The sequence below is a fragment of the Anas acuta genome, chromosome 2, assembly GCF_963932015.1.
Source record: "Anas acuta chromosome 2, bAnaAcu1.1, whole genome shotgun sequence".
Taxonomy (NCBI): Eukaryota; Metazoa; Chordata; class Aves; order Anseriformes; family Anatidae; genus Anas; species Anas acuta.
In genome coordinates, this window is record NC_088980.1 from 42,106,952 (window position 1) to 42,129,397 (window position 22,446).

The following is a 22,446-nucleotide window of genomic DNA, read 5'->3' on the forward strand; positions in this document are numbered from 1 at the left end:
GCCTTCAGTGAAGCACAGGTTATTGTATGCCCTTGCTGAGAAGAGGAGTTCAGGGTGTCTTATCTGCTTATAGCATTGTATAGATGTACTGATACTTCAGTTAAATGTTTCGTATAATGTCACGGTGATCAGTGATTAATGCTGAAGACTATCGGCAGACCATTCACCCAAAAGTTACGTCTTATCTATCTGAAAATAATTGTGCAAAACATAACTTTGTTCTGAATGGATGTCAAAATTGTGTATTGCAGTGAGGGAGCACAAGATATTGCCACAGAAGCCAATCAAATAGGTAATTCTTCAGAATTATGGTTGTTGTTTTTGTTGTTGTTGTTTGTTTTTATTTCATTTCTATCTCATAAAGGTACACCTTATTTCCACTCCACTCTTTAGAATAAAAATTGCTTGAAACAACTCTACAATGAAGTTTTTTTTCTCAGCTTTGGAATTTCTGGAGCGTGTGTATTTAAATAAGAAATTGTATTTCCTAAAGGTATATGGTTACTATTTATAGGCAAATTATGTATGATTTCCTGTCCTGTGCTTGGCTTAATTTTTGTGTGTTATACCTGTAGATCTTCCTATTTTAGGATCCATTCAGGGAAAAAAAAGAAAAAAAAAAAAAGGAAAATAAAAGCCCTCTTTGAAATGAGAATTTCCAGTCTTTCAGGGAGGACCCAAGAGACTTATGTAAAATTTGTGTCTTTGTTATTGACATTGTTTTCCAGGACTTGCAGACAGAAGTCTGTTGTTTAACCTCACTCAAACTTAAACAAGTGCTTCCCGACAGATTTCTAGCAGGAACTGTTGGACCACTATATCACAACAGCTGTCAGATGCTCTGTAAAGATAATTACCCCCACATACTCACTTGACCCTGTAAATTAAATTTGGATACACCTTGGAAATATAATTGGCCACACTAATAGTTAACTTTTTTCTCTGGTAAAATGTCATGTTTGTGCCAGGTGTGGGGCAGTGGAGGATGCCATAAGGGTAGGGGCTGAGAAACGGGGAGAATGGAATTGATTATAACTAGTATAAATTTCAGATGATGTAAAGCATTGGCTCTTTGCACAGCGAAACCAGTGATTAAAGACCTGGATAGTTCTACACAATTGACTTATACTCTAGAGTGGTGTTCTCCAAATTACAAAACCAATCAACCACCCTAATTGCCTTCATTCAAAACCAGTCACCAATTTGATTCTTTTACCAGCCAAATCAGACAGCATAAATCAGGCAGTATGAGTGTCGGGGAATGCACGTTTGGGACCCAGCCAGATCTTATGTAAACCTAACAGTAATGTATTAAATCCATGGTCAGGAGAGATTTGCAGTTCTTGTTTCAGCACAGCATCTCCTTTCGGCTTTCTGCGATGTGGTGAACGTAGAGCTGAAATACTCCAGATCTGATTGCAGACCCCCAGCTACAGCGGTGTGGCTTTACAATGGCTGTAGAGTATGTGAGGGCTGAACGGGGTCTTTACTTTGTAATGTCTGCTTTTATTAGGATTTTTCTATAAAAGGCTCTAATGGGATTTACTTTGCTCCCATTGAGTCAAACTGTTACTGACATTAGTGAAAGCAAGTTCAGGCCCTAGTCAGCTTTTCACTGTTGTCGTAAAAGCATTTGTTGGTTTCTTTTAGTGGAGTGGAGCTAATTCATTTTCGTTTTCGGCATGCATTCTCTTCATCTGCTTTTGTGCATGTTCTATTTTTGGAAAAAAAAAAAAAAGAAAAAAAAAAGACATCATTTCCTTATTTTGAAGTCTAACCCTTTTTCAACACGCTTGTCACCCACTAGTATAAATGGGAAATGGAGCTGTATGGCAGCTTCTGGATCTTGGACTCATTGAATGACTATGGAAACAATTAAAGATTGCACTCTGCCTGAGGAGTCTTTCCTTTGGAAAGAGGACTGAACTGCTGTCTAACCATCAGTAGGACTTGAATGCCCCTTAAAAATTCTCCAAGCCCGATTTGACTGTCAGTTTAGGAGGTGAAGTCACGGACAAGCAGTAAAAGATATTGCTGGGCAAACAGCAGCGGTTAAAAGCAAATAGATTAGCCACATGCTTGAAGTATAAGAATAGAAAATAAATCTGCCACTGATGGGTCCTTGTAAGAGGTGGTGTAACAATTTTTGATCACTATACATACGAATCCGATGTGAAGAATCACCACTGTATGCTCTAATATAAAAAAAGGAGAAAGACTGAAGAATTTAGAGAATTTCCATCGCTTTCTAATGTGAACAAGAGAAGGACAGTGTAGATAATTGACAAAATAACAGAATAAACCTGGAATGAGGCACAGAACATTTCACTGATATATGAAAAACTATGAATGTCATGTTGAAGACTTGACTTGTTTCTCTTTCTAATTCTGCCAGTAATAAAAGAACATGGGCATCTGATTTTCAATAGAATGTAAAGATGTTCCATAAAAATAAAGTAATAGTTTATGCAAACATAGTCAATCTGTGATACTTCTACAGGAGAAAACAAGCTGTGGTGGCCACATTGTGGTTGTTATGACCATGATCTTTTGCCTCTACAAAGAGGCAAATGTACAGATAACTCATTCTTATTTCTGCATGCAAATGTATCTGAAAAAGAACCCTCTACTGCTGAATTGCCCAACTTTCCAAGTGTGTTTTACCAATCCTTTTGGAAGTTTTCTAAAATATTACCTCTAAGCTGATGAACAGGATGCCAGATTATAAAACAATGGCTAGCATTTACCATAAGCATCTGAAAAAAATATATTTCCTGTTTCTTGATGTTTTCTGAAATAGCTGGAAGATGCACTCTTTGACTTCCTTTGGCTGCTAAGTGGAGTTAAAATGCACCATTGTAAAGCAGTGAAGAATTGAAGAAATAAGCACATTTGCAAGCAGCTTCAAGTAAAGGCTTATGTAAAGGGACATTGTCATAACTTTTGAATTCCAGTTAATTTTATGAAATTGGCATGTTATTCACTGCTATGTATCTAGATGCGTGTCATTCCTCGCTCAGCTTGGACACGGGAGAGAAATGGAGAGGCATGGTTGTGTTGGAGTTGATTGCATGTGCAGGACCTGAACCAGGAGGAAGGAAGCTGGCTACAAAGCAGAGGTTATGCATGATTTGGTAGAGGAGTCAAAGGAAGGGCAATGAGGTCTTTTTTTAGGAAGCTCTGACCTAAGTGTAGACAACACTTGAGACTGTTTAGCAAACTAAAACAAATTTTTGGCTGGCCCTAGAATCCTATCTCAAGCTTGTAGGCCTGCCTGCTTGTCACCAAGGAGTTACACAGCAAAAATGATAACAAATTCTTTCAGGAGAAGATATTGTCATGGTATTACAGGATGAGTAGAGGGGAAGTTGATGCACTGGAAGGTGGTGATGATGGGAGAGCCCAGACAGCAAGGTGCTACTTCTGTAAAGAAACATAGAGCTGCTGTGCTGAAAATGAGCTAAGGAAGGAAACTGGAGCATCTTCTTCACAGGGTATCATGAATACCTGCATAGAAGGCCCCTAGGGTTGGGCTCATCTCTGTTCAAGTACAAATATCCCATTCTATCCTGCAGGTTTCTCATCCCAAACCCAAAATGTAGTGATCTAGCGGAAGAACCTGGGAAGGAGCAATGAAGTCTGAGCGGGGCTGAAGAAGCCCTTCCCCCATCCACCCTCCCCTTCATATACTGAGGGGAGTGTGGAGAATTTCTTCTGAAAAGTGGTATTGTAAGCTGTAGAGAGGAAGGAATTGAGTGCTTCCCCGCATGAAATCTAATTGCATAGTAAATATTTTTTTCTCTCTTTTCATTTGTCCCCTTTCTGTTATTTTCCTGTTCTATCTCCCACTTTTCATTCCTTCATAATCTCTCCCTTCTCTTCCATTCTGATTTCATCTGTCATTTTGTTGTCCTGTCTTTTGCTCCGATTTCAGAAACGTACCTAAATCATTTCACTAAATATAGCAGTGCTCCGGTCTCTGTGCTTTCTCTTCTAAATGACCGTAGTCTGGAGCCTGTGTTCTGCCACCTGTGCCCTGTACCACATCTACCAGTGCAGGGGTAGTTTCATCCCTCCCATGCTCCCAGAAGTGGGGAGCACTGCAGTCTGATATATGGGCTTTAAAGAAAAAAGCCCTAAGTGTGTATAACAAATCCCTTCCTGCAGTAAGTAACCAACTCTTTGGAACACAAATAAGGTTTTGTCTTGCCAAACCTTGAGATGGTCTCAGATACTTCTCTTTTAAGAGAGAGGAACATACACAATATATTGGTCTTCCTTAAACCTCAGAAAAATTCCCATATTTTTACGGTGACTGGTCCGAAAGATCTAGTTCTGCAGGATGCGAACAAAGAATCCCAGATTTCAGTCTGCAGGCAGATGGACCTTTAAGCAAAACTCCCTGCACAGCAGGGACATCTGTTACAATTTGTGATCCACAAACTTTGAGGATACTCAAAATTCAGTTATGGGGCTCAATCCTTAGCTAGAAGGAAAAGGCAAAGTCTGTGTTCTGTGAGATTTACTAAGAGCTGACATAGTTCCTGCAGCAAACTGGAGCTACGTGGGTTTAACCTCATGTTAACAGAGAACATCTGATTTGTTCCTGTGGCTGGTAATTGCCAGAGCACAGCGTGGACATCCTTTCTCCTTCTTTATCCTAGAAGACCTGACTGAGGAGGTGAGGACAGCAGCTTGGTAGAGTCATTTAATGGGTACTGAACATCAGGGTGGGTTTTTTTTTTTTTTTCTTTTTCATAAATCCTTCCTGAAACTTTACCAATGGGAAAAGTTGACCCTGTGGAACCAGGAGCCAGCCCAGTTATTTGCATTTGTCTTTAGTATCTTCTGCATGCTCTGTTGGTAGTTAAAGGATACCAAATCATTTTTGACACTGGAGTCTGGTGTTTGAAACTGGAGAACTTTTTGCTGCCCTACTTTAAAACAGGTTCATTAGTTGGTGACTGATATGTATTTAGGACAAACATCATTTTCTATTAAGTACAGGAATTAATTTATTCAATGCATCTTTTCTTTAACAGTTTTCAAGGTTTTCTGGAAAAAAATCCTTGACGCTTTTCCCTGCAGTCGTCGCTTCTGGTGGTGATGGTAGTGCAGATGTGACATGGTGTTTTTAAAATGTTAATGATGAGCTTGGAATTTTTTCAGTGAATGATAAGTACTAATACGGGATAAGAATCATTTAAGACTGGACTGAAGTAATTGGCTATATTTGTGACTCATTAAATGTTTATGCTTTCTCTTCATCAAGTTCATTCTTTCAGCACATACTTCTTGATCTGCCTTGCTTGCAAACATTAAGCTAGGGATTCAAGGAGCTTTGGTTAGATGCTCACAATGTGTTTTGCTTGGACAGACAGGACAAACAAAATTCACAGGACTGTGTTGCTGGCATGCCACAAGCTATATATTTTCTTAAAAATTCCATCCTTAGCCTCTGTGTTTGTCCTGCCTTTAGACATGAATTAGGATTATGTTTATAGAAGTTATGAACTAATGTCTATGAATATTTTCCCCCATAATATCCAGAAGGCAAACAGAGCCAAAGCAATATCAATTTCTTCATTCAGGGAATATTTATGAGAAATATTTAGATATTTTAAGTTCTGCTCTACAAATTTCCCTTAATATCTCAGCTTCTTCTATCCCTGATTGCTGGTGTCACAGCTTTTCTGCAGTAGTGCTCATGCCAGCAAAGGCTTGGAAAAGCCGTCTGTAACTTAAAACTTTGTTTTCAAATTCATTTCACAGGGTACACCTGGCAAGAAGTCAAAATGCTTCATTGTGTGATCTTTCCATTCTCTGCACTACATAACATGGCTACAGCTCTCCTAGCTTTCCTTTCCGTTATTGGCTTCCCCCTGCTACCCCGAATCTGTCTCCACATGGTCTGACCTTTTTCCTTCTGGGGGAGAAATGTGGAACTACTGTGTGAATATTAATTTAGCGATTGAACTGTGTTCTCCAGCTACAACTTTCCTGCACAGATATAGCGGGCAAAAAGAATTGATTTCACATCTGCTGGTGTTGGACTGATGCTTCATTGCACAGCCTCAGGAGAAAAAATAGATGTACTGAGTTCCTCTGTTTCTCCTTTGTTTGGGGGACCATTTGGGGGTACTAGGACCTGAGGAAACAGCTTAACGCTGTGATGGGCAGTTCAGGACAGGTATCAAGAAAACCTTCTTCGTTGAGAGGGTGGTCAGGCACTGGGACAGGCTGCCCAGGCAAAGGGTCACAACACTGAGCCTGCCGGAGTTCAAGAAGTGTTTGGACAGTGCTCTGACACATGGTCTGATTTTGGGGTGTTTCTTTGGGGACCCAGGAGTTGGACTTGATGATCCTTGGGGATGCCTTCTAACACAGGTTATTGTATGATTCTTTTCTATGATATAATAAATAAACTTGTATATTATTGAGAATGGACACCCAGACCAATGTGGTCATTTCATAACCTTTAGGGAATATTCAGTAGAAGAAACTTACTGTTTTTTAATTTGGGCCTATAAAGTATTTTAGCTATTTTATCTATTGAATAGTTAACATTCGGTGGAGAGTCCCATGATTTTATAGCTCTTAATTGAGTATTGCTTAAGGTTATTTGTTGATACTACTTAGCAAGAACAATGTTCCACTCTTTTTAAATCTGTACATAACAATATTCCAACAGAAGTGTTCCCAACTCTTTTTCAGTAATTTTTGAAATTTCACCCAGGTTTAGTCATTAGCGTTTTTGCTTGTTTGTTTGTTTTTACATCACCTGTTTCTTCAGTGATATTTGAAAAAAAAAAAAAAAAAGGTGACAAATGTTCTTTTTAGACTCTAAATTGTAATAGGAAGAAGGAAAACACTTGATTGTGCACTCATTGGTAAAGTTGTCGATTATTTAAGTGAAAGGAGGGCTACCCCTCAGTGTTTCTGTTTGCAAAATTACAGTAAGAGGTCTTTTTCTAAGGGAGCACAAGATTAAGATAAGATGCTAGTAGACTGTGCTTAGAAGAACATCTTTCAGAGTTAACAGCAGCATGTATGGATTTTGTAGTGACAATAAAGCATGTAACTGAGCATTGTACATGGCTTTCTCTTTGAAACTTTTCACAGTGATGCTGCTCAATTTGTGACTTTAGCATGAATTCGTGTTATCTTACCTTACCCTTCCAACCTGGATGATGTTGTGACTGTTTTGCTTTATTTTTTAATAATAAGCACACAAATGCTAAGTGAGCCTTAGGGAAACAAAATGACCACCCTGCAACCTATATATTCAAGCTATAGTAGCCAAAAAAAAAAAAAAAAAGAGAGAGAAAGAAAAAAAGTCCACAATCTTTCTTCTCAAGAATATTATAAATCTGTGGCTATCTCACTATCTCAGCATAACTCACTTTGTCAATCCTGAACAACAACAACAACAAAAAGTTTATAACAGCTCTTAAAATCAGTTGGGATGTCTGTGCTCCTTGCTGGAGACAATTAATAAAAGTAGATTCATTAATGTTGGACATTTGGGTACTGAAGCTTTGTTGGCTGTTATAAACCTCAAACTGTTTTACAACCAGTTTAATCTTGTACTTTAAACTGTTATTTGTTTCCCAAAAGACAAATTATAAGGATATAAATTTTTAGGGGGGAATTCTTCATGAATTGACCTAATTTCAAATTGTTCAACATCTGAATAAAGAGAAATGAAAAAGGTTTCACAAAAGTGTGTGCAAACGAATGAGGAGAGGAATCAGGGGAGACACAGGTTCACTGAAACATCCAAGGTTTTAAAGAATAGTGTGAAGTCAGTCATAAGTTTACATCTAGATGCAGTTTGCCTACTTAAATTTACTTTTCCTGCAAATTATTGATTTTTCAAAAGCAAAAATAAGTGTTCCAGTTCAAGCTACACAACTATTTCTTATGCATTGTCATCCCTTTTCATGCAAAAATGTGGATTTAAAAAAAAAAAAAAAGATACAGTGCATCATCTTTTGAACATTTTAGCCCTAATAGAAAGTGAGTAAAATTAGAAGAATGCTTGTGTAGAAGAATATTCTGTCTCTAGACCTCAGCTGCACCAATATTTTCTCCAGGAAGTAGGGGACATAATGAATGTGTATGTGTTTTTTTTTTCCTTTTTTCCTTTTTTTTTTTTTTTTTAATGAGTTTATTAAAACAAAGAGGTCAACAAGGCTCTTGACAATTTGCAACCCTGATACCCACAGAGGTATGTGCATAAAAGCACTATTTATTGACTTCCCCGAAGATCAGAAATTTTGCATGATGACTGTATTGATTGATTTATTTATTCCTAAGTAAGAAAATACACAAGGGAGAGAAATGAATAATCTGACTGTGTTTTAGAGATTAGCATAGTGGAATTCTCTTGTAAAGATCAAACAGGGCCATATGCATCCTCTGGTTTTGATTGCTGTATCACAGTGATCGATGCAGCAAGGCCATATCAGACCATTAAACATCCCTTGTTCCATGAGCCATTGCTAAATGCTTCAGAACAAGGTGCAAGATATCCTGTAGATAATAAGAGTGGAATATGCTGCCCAGAGAGTATTAATCTTCCTAGCCTTCTTTTACAGCCTGTATCATGAAGATTTATATCCTTTTAAAACAAACAACAAAATCCCCCCTTTCCTATCGAAGTCTCCATCTTTTTGTTCTTGCAAAGAAATACTTTTTTTTTTTTCTTCAGCATAGGATAATTTCTGTTGGACATATAAGCCTTATAAATGAAAATGCATGTATAATTCTACTAATATAAAGAATCTTCTGGGCTTCAGTAGAATTCCTTGTGTGCTTTACACTTAAACGTACGCATAAGGAGCTTGATGCAAAGGGGCCATTGCATCTAGAACAAAATTGACATCTTGTTCTTGAATGGTATTTCCTAAAGTTTTCCAGTTTTCATAGATGAATTTTTATCAGTCTTGTCAAACTGTATGATTCTGATGTTAAAGAAACAAATAGACAGCATATCTGCTACTTCATCTAACAAGTTTGCTGTCCTTTGATCAGCTAGATTTGATCCATGAGCTCACAATTACATAGAATTTGTTACCTTAATTCAGTATTCATAGCAGCTTCTTTCTTCTGTGCATTTCTTCTTAAATAAAGTTTTTATTTTATCCCCAAATTTTACTTTTTTTAATTTAAAAAATATATTTTTTTAGAGTAAAAGATTCAGTTTCTTAAAAAATATATATTATTATTTTTTGAATTAACTAATAATTTCTCTTGAGAGTTTGTTATGAATCAATGCTTCTGGCTCAAATTAGGTATTTAGGCAATAGTAAAAAAAAAAATATATGCATCTTCTATTGTTTTGATTTAATTTAGTGATTCCTATTAGTTAAGTATACTTAGCAAATATGTATTTTTCTGTATCATGGCCAGAATGAAAGAGAGCTGTAAAAATTTGATAACCCAGGATTCTGCTGGTGTTAGCATCTATTCAGTGTCTATTTTTTAAAAAAAAAATAAATTTTATTTTGTTAACAGGTTGACAATGCCATCAAATATTTCAACACTTTATCTCTGACTATTCACTTGTACAATAACATCTGCAAATAATCGGGGTATAATGACAGTCTACAAAATTTTTCTAAAATTAGAGGGGTGGGAACATGTACTTAGCTTTTGGAATATGAGGTAAAGTTTTCTTCCATACTTAAGGTATATAATACCATCTTTTTTTTCTGTGGCCTTCATCCATGTTACATAAAGCAAAAATCTTAGCAACAGCCAGTTTAATATATATACAAATTAACTTTTCTCCTTAAGTCAATGTTTCTAGGTATTTCTTTTTAATTAAAAAGTTTCAAAAACAATTAGAAAGTTTTAACAACTTTCAGTTTCTGTCTTTATCAATTAAAGAATAGATTCACATTTGTCCCTCCCCTTCCAGGTAAATACACATAGATAAATGAGATGGAGCAAAGCTCTATTTGTTACTTGGCTCTTTGTCCTCCCCAAACCTACATTTCCCTATATTTGTTTTTGTATGTGCTTTAGTTTTCCTAAATCCACCTAATTCATGGTTCTGCTATTAGCTTTCTTAAGAATTTACACTTCCAACAGGTTTCAATGTCCTTGGAAATATCCTGTTTTCTGCCTGTGTTCTTTATTTCACTTAGTTACGCTTACGTGTATGTATGTGAATTACCGTAAGACCCTTCCTATCTTTTGCAGTGTTTATTCCCAGTTTTAGTAGCTTTTGTTCTTACTATATAAATGGAAAATGTTGAAAAGCTCATTAGAAAGTTTCTGCAGGTATTTGCAATTTGGGGTTAATTTTTTTCCTGCCACCCAAATTTCTTTTAGTATCTTGAAACTGAATTAGCTGGAGGGTTTCATTTCTTCTGTTTCCAAATTTACTATTACATTTGGCGTTAGCTTGCAATTTTTAGGCACTGTCAATTTTTCTACCACTGTTTTCCGGCTTCTTAGTGACTTCTGGATGTCTGGAACCTTAAGACAATCACAGAAGGAAGAAACTTTTTCTCTTTTTTCCCCCCTCCTTGGGCAAAAGGACAGAATCCCTCAGAATGGTTGTGATTTTGCTTGGGAAACTTAGTTCAGTATTACCTGCATTATTACCCTGTTTTTCTTCCTGCTGGATTTTCTGCAGATTCACTGCTTCTCAGACACTCAGAGGGAGGCAGTGGAACTGAAGCTCAGTGCAGCAAGTTATGGATGTGCTTTCACTGTTTGGAAGCTGAACTGTGCAAGACACCATCTTTGATAACCGTAGGAGGTAGTGGCCCATTTGGGTTTTGGTAGAATTATGATGATTTAGGACTTTCTGTTTAAATGGACAGTAGATGCTATTCCCTCTCCCAGAGGGTACAAAGGAGGAAGCAGTAATATTCCCATTACAGAGACTGGGAAAGAGCTTGGAAAATTTGGGTCACTCAAGAAGTCTGTTTCAGAGCTAATGATGATTTTTTATTTTCCAAATCATTGTTTTCCTGTTTTCCTCTCTAGGTATAAGGCCTTTTTTTTTTTCTTCCCCCAGTATCATATGCAAAGTTCTTTTCTGTTCGATCTATACTCATTAATTTTCTGTCTTAGTATCTGTGTAACAGTTTACTACATGCTAAGAGTTGCTCTTGAGTAATAATGAAGCCACGTATATGTGATTCTTGGAGCTTTAAAAATATGTTTTAAACTGAACAAATAATGTATCCATAAAAATATTTTTCAACAGCCTTCAAAGGTATTCCCACAAGTGATTCAGAACTGTGTTGGTAGATAATAGTGTAACTAATGGGTAAGCCTCTGTACAAACCCTGTTAATATCACTGTTTTTTCCTGTTTCTGTCATAAGGTTGTGACACCCATATGTGTCAGGAAACACAATATACAACTGAATATGCTATATGGCAAATTTTCCTGAAATCTGTATTCTGAGCACTGGGCTGCAGAGTTCTGTCTACTGACGCAAAAGAAATATGAAATTTAAAGTATAACTTTTAAAGGAATTTCTGTAGTAACTGTAATAGTTTAATGCGCTGTTAAACCTCTAGCGTTCTTAGACCGGTGTCCTTATGGAGTGGTAAGAAATTCTATCCATCCTTAGGTTTTATAAATGCAGTCATCAGCTCTACAAGGGATTTTACTTGATAAGCGGAGGTTTTAAACCAATTGGGAATAATGTGACAGAAATCTCCATCTGCATTCGTTCCACATCTTGTCTTGTCTAGTGAGAAGTAGGCTCAGAAACACAAAACAGAAAACACAGATGAGGCAGGGTAGCATCTGTTTATCCTTGGAGCATCATGCTGTGATTTCTGGTCATCTCCTCTCTTGTCCTCAGTCTCTGTTCCTCGTCTCTCGTCTGGTTCTTGCATCCTGGGCATAAGTGCTGTACTTACATTTTAAAATCAAGATGACAAAGTCCTAAGAGCCCAAACAAACTTCTGGGGATAGGAAGGGGTGCTGTGGTTACAGCAGGAAGAAACACAAAAACAGAGCTTCCCTTCCCTGCCCCCTTTCCCCTCCTTCTTTTGCCTGTCAGGTTTATGATGTTGAACTTCAATAGGAAGGATCTGAATCTTCTTCATACCATTGGGCTCTGGGGCAGAAAAATCCCATAGGCCGAGCTGTGCTGAGTTATTCCCCTAGCTGTCAGTTTTTCCTAGAAACGCAGCTTTGCGTGCCAGGCTCCAAGGAGCTCAGCTAGATTTCCTCTCTTGCAGTTCCACGACTTCTCTTATTTGATCCAACAGGATTCAAAAGATCTCTGCCTTCCACCTCAAGCCCCTCAGTGTGTAACCTCCTGGGGGTATTTTTTCTCAGCAGGGTAAAATTCATGAAACTTAATTTCACATATCCTGGAAAGCAAGGCTTTGCTACGCTGAATTCAAATCAGTTATAGTCAACTTCGTGGTTAAAATTGGTTCATCCCTTTTAATAAATTAATGACCTCTCTTTCTCCCTCTCCCATGAGTGCCCAAAGCTTAAGGGAAGAGGAAGTGGCTTTTCTAGGTAAATCTGTAGCCCTTTGTGCATGTTCCTCTGTTCTGTATTTGATACTCGACAGATATCTGGGGCAGTTGAAATTGATTTTGAGTATCCTGAGAGCTGGACTTGGGTACATCTTTTCTTATTTCTTCTTCACTTTGTAGTTCATTCTGCTTTCTCTTTTATTTTTCATATCTTCTACTGAAGACATGGAATGGTTAGACTGTCTATTACTTTTCTAATGGATTAGATGAGTACGGGAAAAGCCAGAGGATATTAGCTTTTTCACATTCAAATATGTCATATACAATATATGTGGTTCTATGAATATTTAATTTGAGTGAAAGGCCTGTAGTCTTTTATCTGACTGTGATTTCACCGAGTAAGAAATCGCTTTTCATTTCTGGATTTCCTGGATATCTAGTTTGCTTCCTTGCTTTTTAAAACATTCATTAAACGTTTTCTGCCAAACCAAAACCTTTGGCCAGTGTTGATCCCAGTAACAAAATTCATATTGAGTTTTTGTTTTCATTTTAAGAGAAAATTTTGTTCATTCAATTTATTTGACATTTGCTTCCTCCTCCTGAATTCCCTCAGTTGAATCTTCAGGGGCTGTGTTGTCTGTAATGTCCCTCAAGCAATCAAATATGTCGGTGCTTAACACACGATGAGAGTTTAGATGTGATATTGAAAAAAGCGTAAGCAATATTTTTTTCCCTATATTACTTAATTCCATAAGAAATGTTGTTGAGCTTCAGATTGTTATGATGGAAATTATAACTCCATGGTCAGAGAAAGCAAGCTGTTTTATTGTCAAGAGAGCAGGAGCCTGTTCCCCATTCAGCAGTAAAACAATTTATGGGAGGAGTGTTTGTTTCCCCAGCACAAAATAAAAACTGTTTGCAGGGTATTGTAGCTAATGACAGGATGGATAAATCATGCACCTGCAGAACTCCTGGTATACAATAGATACAACATTGCAGGAAAGAAATCATAGCTTTGATAAATGTCCTAATCCCGCAGTGAGGTTTGCAAAAGCATGCAGGTCCATCCACATGAGTTAGTGGCGGAGTGGCACATTGGGTAGCTTTGCAGGATTTATAGAATTCTTCCCAGTGGCCAAATGCATTTCATAATCACAGTGTATTCAGTAAAGTAAGCATTTGTGGATTAAGAGAGCCGTAATGTGCGTGTCATTGTGGAATCAATGCCTTGTCTATTGTAGCTGAGGAAAGAAATCCGACTTTTTCTCATTTGGTAGGATTATAGAAGGGATGTTGTGCCACAGACATTTTTTGGTTGTTCATAAGCATCCTTCTTCCCTGGCATGTGTGTCTGGATTGCTTTCATTGGTTAATATTGCAGACTTGCTTAAATTGTCAGCCAGGTGTTGCTCTTGGGATTGTCTAAAAAAAAATTGTACATTGCAGACCTAGTGTGAGAAAAATCATTTTGTATCCAAGACAGGGGTTGATTTATTGTTCAGGGAATAATTCAATATACATATAGTAAACAGATATATCAGAAAAAAACATTAAGATACTGCAGCACATAGTGAAACACACCTTTGGGTACGATAAAAGGGGAAGGAATTCAAGTGTTAATGAAATAATTATTTTTCCCTCTGAGCTATCAAAACCTAATGAGTTTAACAAAAGATGTTAGCTGTCTGTAAAAAGTCCCAATCTAGCAGACAGGCAAGTGCTAAAATCAGTCATCAATCAGTAAAGCTTCTGAACTTGTGTTTCAGTCAGCAGAGCATAGGTCCACAAAAAAAGGAAAGATGTAGGTAAAAATGGGTATGAGAGCCCTCTGTGTCTGGGAATGTGGTCCTAGGAAATGTAGTCATCACACGTTAAAATATTTTTCTAGATGGTACTTAAATTTTTGCAGCATCCTTTTGTGTCCTGTCTTTTACCCAGGGAATTCTGCAAGTCCCAAGCACTGCTGAGTAGTTTGCAGAAAAGACTTTGAGAGTGGCAGTTGTCAAATATGACAAAAAGTTCTCAGACCTTGTAAAAACACTACTCCATACTCCAAAGATCTGCCAAGATCAGAGACTTAAGATGGTATGTTTTGTATGCAATAAAGACTTACCTGAAGATTAATGTTGACCATCAGATTTTATCTGGAACAAATCCTCTCCTTCAAGCCATGTGCCTCTGTGACTTGTATGTTCTCCATCTCCTGGTGGAAGAACATCATCTTCTCCTGACACTCCATACAGATGTGTGCTTTCGTAGGAGTATATTGTATTGGGTGACTGGTTCATCGGTGTGACTTCTTTAGAAATCAGACTTGTGCAGCATGTTCAGGTTTTTTTGTTTGTTTGTTTGTTTTTTCTTTTAAATTTAACAGATGCCAGTGTGTTTTATTTTCAGAAAATAATTACTTAAAGACCAACCATTAAAGGCTCACATTAGATGTCCTTCTGAGGCTGTTATGGCTTAAATTTCTCACAGTAGATTGATTAAATAGTAATCTGAGCAGAGGAAACTTTGACATTTCCATGTCCTTATTGTCCAAAACTCCACTTTTCAAAGTGGAAGAGGTGGGAACGTGGAGTCAAGATACTCGATATGAATTCTGTCTAACAACATACCTCTTACTCCCAGTTTACCTTTTACAAGTAATCTGACAAAAATAAAATATGTTCTTTGGAGAGCTTCTCTTCACGTTTCCTTCTGTGGAAGGAAGACTTACATGTGAGCAGCCCATGAGCATAAGTGTCCCCATTCTCCACATCTGTGTACAAAATGCATAACAAAACCAGTACAAGTTTCTCTTCTGCATGTGAAAATCCTTTTCCTACTCTGCAGAAGCCAGTTTTAAGCACAGCAGCATTTCTTGTGCCTTTTACCGTCTTTGCATTGAGCTTGCTTGTGGAGATGCAAGTGGTGACAATGTTTTTTGGGAGGTGCACATGCGCAGAAATTGTCTATAGCCCAGCCTAGAGAACCATTGAATAACTTTTGGTTGCACCCAGGCTCTCCACATAGGGTAACTAAGAGACTTTTAAGTCTTTAATCTGAACTGTTGGTAGCCTGCCTCTTGTCATGAGTTCTTTGCCTGTTGTCACTGACCTGCATGGTATGGTGGCCAAAAACCAGGCTTTTTGTGGTCGCTTTGTGGAACCATGATGCCTTCATATTTTTTCAGCTCCCCGGCTCAATCTCTGTAACTTCAATAGCAATGTTTCATACTTTGCACAGGAAAAAAATACTCTTAGGATTCAAGTAACAGTTAAAAGAACAACATGAATTACAGTGTTGAGTCACTGGAAATGACAGCAACTCTAACCGGGAAAGTGTGAAAACCATATATATTCTGTTTTCAAGGCAGAACTCTGGGGAAACATAACAATGACTGCCTGACTTCTTATTTTTTATTTTTATTTTTCTAGAATACATTCCTTGAGAGTTAGTTAGATAATTTGGGATCTATCCCTAAAACTCAGTGTTTTTGCTGGGCCCCATCTCTAAGGAATTTAGCTCTCTGTTGTGTCCAGCCATCCTGGGTCCCCTTGGTCCTGTCTGTGGGGAGCCTGCTGAGTGCAGCAAGCCCACAGGGCTGGGGCAGCTGGGTTGGATCCTCTGCCTTTTGGCTTGATGTGGGCTAGTGCTTGGTGCTCTTGGATCCAGTGGATGAGCAATAGCCTCGTATGTATGCCGAGATATGAAATATAACCTCATCATTTCTCTGTGGTTTCAGTGGAATGCCATTTCTCTCGGGTTATCCTGTTTTTCCAGGTACAGTGTATTGAGTTTCAATACCATGTCTGGAAAAACAATGTTTCTCTTAAAGTTTGGTCATGCCTCTGAAACTTTTTCATAAAGGTTATGAGACAAACTTGATAAACTCTAAATTTGTAGTGGCCAAGTATTAACATCTTAGTTCTTACTGAAACAGATGGAATCTGGTTCTAGAATGCAAATGATTAGCAAGAAATAGTGAAGGATTCTGTTTGGAAAAGTAGCAGCACAAAACTATTTGTTCCTGCTATTGAAAAATATATATATATATTCTGAAATATCTTTACTGTTTTTTTTTCTTTTTTCATTTTGAATTGTTATGAAAACTTTAAAAAGGCAAAAAAAAAAAATTCTCATTGTCTTCAGTTTTGCAATTACTACAGTCTTCAAGGTCTCTCAGGTGGGTTTTGTGATGAACTACCTTCAGATTTGGTTTGCCAGTTTCATATTTTCTGTGAGCAAGAAAACAAATGCATCATTTTAGCGCATGCAATAGTGTTCCAGGGCAGCTCTTTTCATTCCTGACTCTTCCAGTTATAGGAAAACTTTGATTTCTATGGGAACAGTAGTGTTTTGTAAAGCATCCAAACTTTTAAGAGTGCAGGGCTGTGCTTTGCATCATGGTCTCATCCAAATACAGGCATGAGGAGACGAAGCAAGCAGCATCTCCAGGATGGTTATTTACTTGGCCTTACCCAGCTCATGTAATCATTTTACATAAATCCAAAAAAACAAACACACAAAAACCAAACCAAAAAAAGAAAAGAAGAAGAAAAAAAAAGGTACATTTAAAGACAGAACTATTCTGTAATCAAAATCCAAGGGACTGGAGACAGCTCAAGTTGTGTGGGCTAAGAAAATGACATCATAGCTCTGGTAAGTTGCTTTTTGAAGATGAGGTAGTGGGAGGCTGAATTCAGATGTTATTTACACCTCTTTATTCCCACTTGTCTTTTTTTTTTTTTTTTTAAGGTAGTACAAGTAGAGAGAGAAGGTAGAGGTGAATAACTGAGCCTCTCACTTCTTTTGGAGTGCCAAAGCCATTATTAATCACAACATTTTGGAACAGTTAGTAGAAGGATATTTGATAGATGCAGTCACTCTTGCATTTGAAGTGATGTAGAATTTCAGAATTAGCACATATTTTTCTTGTTAATTTCTGCAGGATGCTGTTGTATTGCTAAAGAGTAGGGATCATGTGTGATGACATGAGGACTTCTAAGTCTACATCAGAACTATCTATGTTACTTAACATCCTAATCAAATTGTGTGCTTTACTCACATGCAAATAGGAAGGAGTGCCAGGTAGTTCTTACATCTACTATAAACTTCTTAAAAAGTTGGAAACAGCATACCAGTCAGAAATTTTGCCCCTGTTTAACATCTGCACAGTGCTTTAAAGATAAAAATGCTCCATGAATACTATGTCTATTTTTTCCACTGTTAGACTTCGCATATCAGCTAGTAAAAGAACTAAGACCTGAAAGCAGTTAAGCTGAAGAAGTAGAAATAATACGAATAATACCATGTACTTCAGTCATGCTTATGTCCAAAAATGTTCAAAACTTTTACAAACCTGAGGGAAAGAAAGCCTAAAATTTTAAGAATAAGATTATCTGTATTTATAAGCCTGAAAAACTAAGGCACAGAATAAACAGGATCATATTTTAAAATACGCTTCGATATCAATTTTAGCAATGCCAATTTTAGGTTGCATCAGACTTTTAGGGTATAAAAGTGCCTGAGTGACTTGTTCAAGGAAAAAAAAAATCACCCCCATCTTTGTAATATATCTTGTTTCTGGTAAGTCATAACAAGCATGACAATAGTTCTATTTTGTTGCAGTCTGATAATTTTCTGCAGAAATTTTTGGAGAAAAGTTGATCAGGTGGTCCCAGGTGCTGTAACACTGATGACCTAGGGCATATAAATAAGATAGCGTTATGTGGAGAAGTGCTATCTTTTGTTGGAGTAAGTGGTAGAGTTGGGGGTAATAGGTGAACTTTCACATGCTGAATAAAAGCTTGTGTGCCACAAAACTTGCCAATTTGTGGCAGGATGACCTTTGCTGGCTGCCAGATGCCCCCACCCCCTCTTTTTCTCCCCTTCCTCAACAAGCCAGGGAGAAAATGAGAAGGAAAAGCTCCTGAGTAAAGCTTCCTGGATAAAGGCAGGAAGATGGCTCACCAATTACCATCATGCAAACAGACTCGACTTGAGGAAAATTAACTTAATCCATTGCCAATTAATGAGAAGCAAAGAAAAATTCAAACAATGCTTCCTCCCCACCCTGTTCCTCAGGCTCAACTTCACTCCTTCGCTCGTAGCTCCTCAAGGGAACAGCAGCACCTCCCTGGCACTCCTTCCTCCTCACACTGCTCAGGCCCTCCTCATGGGCCTCAGTTTCTTCAGGAAACCTCCTCCAGCACAGGGTCCTCCACTGGCTGCAGGACCCTGTGCTTTCAGTCCTCTAAGCTTTATGGCATGGTACAACTCCTCATATGTTCACCGTATGATGCAAGAGGGGTGGAAGAGCAGAAAGGGAGTGGTGGGGTTCCTTTCTGTCCCTGAATGTAGCCCCAGGGGTTAGGTACAGGAATGGGTTTTGTGTAGCACACACACAAGGGGAAAATAACCAGTTAACAATCACCACAGCTGACAATACATCTTCACATCCCATCATCCGGAGAGGTATTTCCACTGGTTCATACAATGCAGACATATCAGAAATAATAGGAGGGAACAGAGCTATTGTCTGGGTACGGCAGCTCAATATGCACACAATATTCGTCTAGGGATGAACTGCTCAAGAGGAGTTAATAAGCAGCAACGCTCAAATACCTGATGTTTATAAAGGAGAGAAATGTACGTGAAGAAGTACATTATGGCTAAAACTCTGCTTGATCTGTCCAAAACAAAACCTAGCCCTCATCTCTGATGTAGAAGCAAGTCTACCAGGACCTAGAAAGAGAGATTTGTCTTTGAGGAGTGATCTGAAAGATAAGTAATACGTCAAAGGAAAGAAAATACCGTTTCTGCTCCTTGGGGAAAGAGGGTAAAAGGGGAAGAAATAAAAGAAAAGAAAAGAAAAAAAATAAAAACACAACATTAAAACCCTTCAGTTTTTCTCTAGCTGCAGCCATAGCCTCTTTCCTTTGATATGTCATGATTTAAATTCATACAAAAAGATTTATTTCAAATAAGCCCCTTTAACTGTAGGGGCAGATTTTTTTTCCTAAAGCCTTTTGTAAGAACAAAGTAACCACTTGTCACACACAGTGACTAATGAGAGTTTAGTGTGGGTTTTAGTGTTCATTCATACGCTTTGTGTTCAGCTAGTCGTAAGTTAAATCTTTAGAAATCACACCGCAGGAATCCTTCGCTTAGGGGTGGGGGCGGGAGGCGAATCTGTCGAGATATTAAGAACTGTTGAGCGGAAACTGCTCTTTTCAGGCTTCCTAATCGGCAGTACAGGAAATAAACACATGCAGGAAGTCATTTGGCCTTTTCTTGAACTTCAAGTTTATACAGCAGCTGATAACTGAGGCAAACTTTGTGTACTTAAGCTTTTGAAAATTAAACAAAATAAATGTGGCATGTTCAGCAGATGCCAATGTGGCATCTACTGTAGTAATTTCTAAAACCAGCTCATCTAAACACGTTATAAAAATAGGAAAGATTATACAAGATATATATTTTTATAGCTCAGATGCATCCTTAAGCCCTTTTTGAATGTCTTTACTCCATTCCTTTTCCTTCCATTTCACTAATCCTCACCCAGAGAAACTGAGCTGAAGCACTGAAATGAAACCGAAAGTTGTGCTTCCAAAGCTGTTTTCTTTGCTTCTGCATCAGTTTCTCTTCTTTCCTTCTCTCCCAGTCCTCATTTATCTTGTAAGCACTTTGGGCTAAGGATAGTCTTGGGCTGTGTAACACACCTTGTTCGATGGTGGCTTGTAGTAACATGTCATTAATGCTACGTATATTGCATATAAAAATTGTCTTTGAACGGAAGATAAAAATAAATGAAGCGTCATTCTTGAATATAGCTTTTGAAATCGATAGCATCGATTTACTAACAGGGACGTTTATAAGTATTTCTAAGAAATATTATTTGTGTTTGTATTTCTAAAGCTTTCACTGTAATATTACCAAGGCCTTGATGAATTTAGTGCTTTAAAAAGAACAGTTTGGGGGTTATAATAATCACAATTAATTGGTGTAAATTTGCATGGGATATTGAGAACACCTTTACCAAGGAAAAAAACAAAGCAGCAAAACCTACATGTAGAATGGAATACGGAGAAAAAAGCAGATTTACCAGATGCTGAAGGCCAACCTAAATACCTTCTAAAAAGCATTCACTTTGAATGTATCGTCTGCTTCTTTTTTGATAATACATTTTTTTCCTGCACTAATAAACCACCCCATCAGTAAAAGTATCCATTAGGATTTATTTTATTTTTTGACAAAAGAGGGCTAGAAACTGAAAAAAAATCAGTTAAAGCAACAACAGAGAAAGCCATAAAGAACGCAAGTGATGACACATATTGTCTGCGGGCACTTTCAACTGAAGTTACTGAGTTAACTTAAAATAAATAAAATAAGATTTTGTGTTTTGTTGTTGTTTTGCAATTTAAGAAATTAAAAAACAATACATTGTGATGTTTAAAAGTCTGTTTAGATGGTTACATATTTGTAATGTAGAAGTAGCTTTGTAAAGATTTGGCCTATCCTAGTCACCAGATCAGCAGTGAAATGAATGATAATATTCAGCTCATTATAATTAACAAATATGGAAGTTTCAACTATGGAACTTGTAAGGTGGCACCTTCTACGCATTTTCAGAACACCTCCTATATCTATTACCTATGCATTGTCTATTTGATTTACATCCTAGCCTGAAGTCTAACAGTCATTCAGTCTTGCTTTTGGGCATTAGAGAAACGTAGCTGTTTCACTGGTGTATTTGAAGGAACCAAATTTTTGCTTTTCCCAGTTTGTTACAGGAATGATTCAAAATTGGTCTAGACTGTGTGGCAGTTTGTACATGCGCAATGAAGTTGTGTAGCTGCATTGTTCGTATTCTACCCTAAAAGCTATTTTTACTTTGCATTTCTTTCTTTTTTGATAGTCCAGCTCCACAGTGAGAACGTACCAAAACAGTAAATCGAGAGTGACCATGAGCCCTGGCTTTAGCTCCCAGTGGAATAGCAGCCAACCTGCTTGGAATACATACACCTTCCCAAGAGCAAGCTTGCACTACCAGTCCCATGCTAGCTACACCTACTGTGCTGGACATCCTGCTGTAAGTAATTAACCTTTTCTGCAGTTACCTGAATGAGCTGTGTTGACTCCCTGGGAGGTGGTGATACTCAGGGGCTGATGGTTCAGCATGCTCGGCCAGTGCTCCTTCTGTCCCATGGCAGTCAGGATGGTTCCCATGTACTAAATGTAACCCTGGAAAATATTAGAATGAGTCTAAGATATAAACAGATGTGGAAGTTTAATGGCTTGGTAGAAATACCTGTATTTTTGTACATTTAGCAAGCCTTCTTGGATGAAAGTACCTTGGTATGCGTTGATTTCAATATCTGGGATGTAGGCTAGAAAAAACTATTATTGATGGCTTCTTTTCTCTTTCTAGTCTGTTTGTTAGATGAATGAATTATTCTTTGTTTTGAAGATTTAAAATTGTACGGATGAGTCAGCGAAGGAGGGAATCGCTTCTCATCATTAGCTTTGTTAGTATTCACTACCTTATCATGAACATGATCAGTAGTGAACATGCAGTCTTGTTGCTAGGCAAAAACTATTGGTCCTCTGTCATTTGCATGAACCGGTGGCCAAAGCGAAGGAGGAGGGGGTCTCACTGTTGGTGTGTGGTTTAATTTGACAACCATGAAAGGGTCGCAGCTGAAGGCTGGTGGTGGTTTTTGTCATATTTGTGTAGCAGACTGTTTATAGTAGAGCCCTTTGGTTCTTTTAGTTTCTATTTTTGAAAGGCTTGGAGAGAGTTATCTGGGGAAGACCTCATTAGTGTAAGCAATCTTCCCTTTTTCCCACTCTATGCTTTTTGTTGTTTTAATGTTTGGATTTGAACTTTGCTTTGGATATTGTTAGCGTTTCTTAAAGGACATGCTATCTTAACATCCTGTCATGTGTATATAATGAAGTTTCATCATCCTACAGTGAATTCTAGTAGGAAAAT

The 22,446-nt window shown here is 37.8% G+C and overlaps 1 protein-coding gene across 12 annotated transcripts in view; it reads left to right on the forward strand.

Moving 5' to 3' along the window:
• The window catches only part of RBMS3 (RNA binding motif single stranded interacting protein 3), a 697,130-nt gene that overhangs the window by 187,496 nt on the left and 487,188 nt on the right, over positions 1-22,446 (forward strand). For 11 of the 12 annotated variants that reach the window (XM_068674436.1, XM_068674437.1, XM_068674435.1 and 8 more), the window contains one exon: positions 21,370-21,543. The exons of the other annotated variant lie outside the window; for it this stretch is intronic. In XM_068674436.1, coding sequence (XP_068530537.1) covers positions 21,370-21,543 — 174 coding nt within the window. The remainder of the gene's footprint in view (positions 1-21,369; positions 21,544-22,446) is intronic. 12 annotated transcript variants of the gene reach the window in all.